Below are 4,721 nucleotides of genomic sequence, written 5' to 3'. Positions count from 1 at the left end.
TTTTTTTTCGAGACAGGGCTTCTCTGTGGCTTTGGAGCCTGTCCTGGAACTAGCTCTGTAGACCAGGCTGGTCTCGAACTCACAGAGATCCGCCTGCCTCTGCCTCCCGAGTGCTGGGATTAAAGGCGTGCGCCATCATTGCCCGGCTAATCCTGTTAGTTGTAACAGTAAAAGATTTCATTAGTAGTTATATACATGAAATTTCTTTTGTCTGGTAAAGGATATCTTTCTAAAGTCACTGGTGAAAGCTAAGACATCAGTTATCTTTGCCTTGCAAGTCATTCTAACAAATTTTATCACTTCTAATCTACCACTTTGTGTAGCACGGAGACTGCATGACTGTCCGACAGTGTAACTTCACTGGCTGGCCTGAGCATGGGGTTCCTGAGAACACCACCCCTCTGATTCACTTTGTGAAGTTGGTTCGAACAAGCAGAGCCCACGACACTACCCCTATGGTTGTACACTGCAGGTAAGTAAGATGGCTGTAGAGCCCATGATACACCTGCGATGGTCTTCAATCTGATGAGGACTTGTTAAAATCACGATGAGTATTTTATTTTCTTATAGAAGGTGGATTTAGGTTCATTTCAGCTCATCTTTTCTAAGCATTTTATTGGTTGTGATAAACCAGAAGGTAGCTTTCTAAAAGTCTAAATGGCAGAGGTGAGGTGGGTGTAGAGTTAATGAGTGACGAGGCAAAGTTAAATCACCTCCACTTGATGCGTTGTGCTTTCTTTAAACCCATGTTAGGCCTGCCTTTTTCTGAATGGAGATGGAGGAGGAATAGATTTGGAGGAGGGGTAGATGGAAATTGGGGGGAACAGGAGGGGAAACTGCGGTTGGTATGTAAAATAAATTTTAAAAATAAAATAAAATAAAAATAAAATTTAAAAAATAAATTTTTAAAAAACTTTAAAAAATCCTGATCAGTACAGGATTTTCTGTTTTAATCTCTTGGTTGGATGACCCTTCTCTAAATCATTTAAAAATCACAACCCATCCCTTGCCCTGTGTGTTTATTTCTGATAAAAGTAGAATAGTAATAAGATAAAACATCTTTCTGTGTTTATACATAGTTTTGGTAAAATCAATATCCAAAGAGTCTCCAAATAAAAAAAAAAAGAATCTATCTCCAGCTAAGGAAAAGAAACTTCTCAGAATATGTCTGTCCCATACTTCACCGTCATCATCATCCTCAACACAACCAAACCTTTGCTGAAAACAGTCCCTGTGATTTCATCTTCCTTGCAGCGCTGGGGTTGGAAGAACTGGAGTGTTCATTGCTCTGGACCACTTAACACAACATGTAAATGACCATGACTTTGTGGACATATATGGACTGGTGGCTGAACTAAGGAGTGAGAGAATGTGCATGGTACAGAACCTGGTAAGATATCTGAACTTACACTCAATTCATGCATCCCCTCTTTTGTAAGAAAACAAGTGTTCTGAAGCTCTTTCATCTGTCTTAGTTCCGTGACATTCTGCCCTATCTAGTGTTTCTATGTAATAATAACAACAAGGAAAAAAATGACTCTATCCTGAATCCAGTCCTTATAAACTGGTGTTGTCCTGCAGAAGAGGCATGGCTTATTTTCTTCGGTTACACTGAGGCATGATTTCAGTTTCTATGCGGAATGTTCCTGTCTCATCTCCTACTGCAGTAACAAAACAAGAGTGGGAAGGCAGGAAGCCCAGCACCATCCTGCTGCTGGAAGACACCAAGGGGACACAGATCATAACTAGGAGGAAGAGAGATCCGAATAGCCATTCTGAGAGAAGGCTCTGAAGTGCTATTACATCGTGAAATAGTACCGATGCTTTGGTTTACGATCTGGATTAGAGCCTGTCCTGCTCTGGGTTCTGCTGGAAGTTTGCTGGCACAAACTCACGTGGTAGAAGAAAAATAACTAATCATATTTTGCCACTTATTTTATGGATGTTATATCCTTTAAATCTCCCAGCATAAGTCTTGGGTTTTCTGGGATCAGGGAATTAAGCATCAGCAAAAGAAATGAATTCTGAAGGTGGTATGGTTGTCTAAGGTAGAAACTGCGGTTTTCATGACATCCTACAGCCTGCTTGGCAATAACACATGATGGCAGAAGGATCTTGGAGCCCACAGGCTATCTCTCACAGCTCGGCTTGTACTCCTGGCAGATTTTATACCCGTCATTCTTTCCAACAGGGAGGATGAGATCCTCATAGCCCAAAGCCTCAAATATCAAATGTGACTTCAAGTTCAAATGTGTTTTTGAAAGACACCAAAATTCCTCAGTGTAAATTATTTTTCAATAATTGAGTATATTTCTACTAATAATGTGGTTGACCGCATGCTGTGAATTTGAGGAAACACAGTTATTGTGACAAGGAACATACTGGAAATTTCCATAGAATTGATATTTCCTGACTACACTTAATGTCTTAACAGACGCAAAGGCTGTTATTTGATCATCTGTGAGTACTAAACCTGAACACAAAGCTTGTTCTCTGATGGCTTGTTCATGCTCTCCAAATTACATCTTCCCTCAAATGGTAAAGGCTGGGTAGTTTTGAAAATTAAGCGAAGTGAAGTAAACAAATATTTATTATGCAATTGCTATGTGTCAGGTCCTGTTTTTGCCAATTGGAATTTAGCGCTGAATAGGAAAGAGCTCAACTCTTGTGGAGATGCCATTCTAGTGGTGAAGAATGGCAGAAAAGGTTTTTGAGCCCAAAAAGAAATAAATACTGCTAGTAATGATAAGCTGTCCCAGAAGACAATTCTAGTCGGAGCATTCTCAAAAAGGTTTAAAAGCATTATACTAATAACTATGAATATAACCACTTAACATGGCCATTCTTCAGAATTTTCTTAAAACCCATTACACACATATGTTTAAATAAAACATTCACTGATATTCCTTTAATGCCAGGTGTGTTCTGGAGGCGTGAAAAGAGATGGTTAAAAATAGACATTTTCGTATTCTGAAAAATTTTCCAACAATGCATGCAAGTTGGCATTAGCATTAGCTATGTGGAGGGTACTAGTTCGATTTGGACATATAGATGGAATATTAGAAGTCTTTGCTCAGCACTTGCATGTTAAGCTACCTCAATAGCAACTAGTTATATTGACAAACTAAGAGCAGGTCCTTGACAATGAATTAGCCAAATGTCCCAGTGATTAGCAAAATTGCTAGATATATTCAAAAAGTGCTACTTATTACATTAAAATACTCACTCATAAATTTCACAAATAAATATAGCATCTGTGTTTTTGAAAGAAGGTTGTCTTTAAATAAGTCGAAATCGCTGAACTATGCCCTGCAAGAAAAAGGAAGCTCACATATAGATTCACTAGTATTTGCTGCTTTTCATACAGCAAGAAAGAATATATTATAATTATTTGTCACTTAATGGCAAATATTTTGTAAAGCAAGCCCTTAAACCAGTAAGAAGCCACAAGAGTTTAGCAAATCTTACGATGGAAATGGGAGAAAATCCCTGATAAACTACAGCATATTCTTTCTCTAAGTTAGATAATTCATATTTGTCAAGAGTCGGTGCATCTTTCTCAGTAACGAAATAATCCTCTTTACAAGAAAAATCCCCACCCTGCCATTGGTTTAAACTTCCTTCCTTTGCTGTCTATAGGCACAGTATATCTTCCTACACCAGTGCATTCTGGATCTTTTATCAAATAAAGGAAATCACCAACCCATCTGCTTTGTTAACTACTCCACACTCCAGAAGATGGACTCTTTGGATGCCATGGAAGGTAAGCAGATAGAATTCACACCCAATTCATTAGCTTACTATCTCCTGCAGGACGATTAACTTCAAAATAACTATAGTTTCAAAATGCCAGAGAATCTAGTATAGTGCCTATACCTTGTATTTCATTTCTCTGTTATCTAAGTTGGGAGAAGAGCCTTCCGGTTTTGATCACTTTTTTCCATTAAAAATTCGACAATAAATAAGAGGAGAAAAAAAGAGGCCATGAATTTTGAAAAGAGCAAGGAAGGATATATGGGAGCGTTTAGATGGAAGATAGAGAAAAGGGAGATGGTGTAAGTATATTATAATGTCAAAAATAAAAAAAAAGATTGAAACCTTTTAGACTGTTAACTTAAATAGTCTTTGGTATCTTGCTATCTTCTATAGGTGATGTTGAGCTTGAGTGGGAAGAAACTACCATGTAAAATTTTGACCAGAGATTTCAGCTGGAAGATACACCTTGCAGATCCCAGGAGCCAAAATTATTATCTCCCTGTTTTGGAATTGACCTGGGCAGAGGAAATCTTCACGCTTCCCTTGCTGTAACTCACGAACTGGATTGACCATTTTGTGGACCGTTGTAGGAAATGCTCGCATAAGATAGCTCTTTGTTCTGTATAGAATTAAATATTATAGAATTAAAATGTTTAAGAAAACACATACTGCAAGTTTTTTGAGGTCCTCAATACTTGTTGGAACAAGCCAAATATGAAATTATTATTAGGTTAGCGTACGTGTTTCAGTGTGCTTTTCCCCTACGTATTGGATTTCGTTTTGAACAAAAGCTGTAAATGTTAATTTGGCAGTGTTATTTTGGCCTCCAGGGGCTGACATTTCTTGTGGATGACTTCCAAGACTGTCATAATGATCTGTACTTCCATGCACGGCCCCGTGTTTTGAATCTCCTGTTTTATGAGTGTGAAGATATCATCTCTTGAGCCTGAACAGCTGAGCAGTAA

General features: G+C 38.2%; 1 protein-coding gene across 2 annotated transcripts in view; it reads left to right on the top strand.

Annotated features, from left to right (window-relative positions):
- The window catches only part of Ptprq (protein tyrosine phosphatase receptor type Q), a 172,134-nt gene extending 167,947 nt beyond the window's left edge, over positions 1–4,187 (top strand). For both annotated transcript variants that reach the window (XM_050135561.1, XM_050135562.1), the window contains exons 42-45: positions 324–472; positions 1,255–1,390; positions 3,640–3,763; positions 4,150–4,187. In XM_050135561.1, coding sequence (XP_049991518.1) covers positions 324–472; positions 1,255–1,390; positions 3,640–3,763; positions 4,150–4,187 — 447 coding nt within the window. The remainder of the gene's footprint in view (positions 1–323; positions 473–1,254; positions 1,391–3,639; positions 3,764–4,149) is intronic.
- The last annotated feature ends 534 nt before the right edge of the window (positions 4,188–4,721 follow it).

Source organism: Alexandromys fortis, unplaced genomic scaffold (assembly GCF_014885135.2).
Source record: "Alexandromys fortis isolate MF-2015 unplaced genomic scaffold, M_Fortis_MF-2015_v1.1 scaffold_24, whole genome shotgun sequence".
In the NCBI taxonomy this organism is placed as follows: domain Eukaryota; kingdom Metazoa; phylum Chordata; class Mammalia; order Rodentia; family Cricetidae; genus Alexandromys; species Alexandromys fortis.
This window is presented reverse-complemented; position numbering and strand designations above follow the sequence as displayed.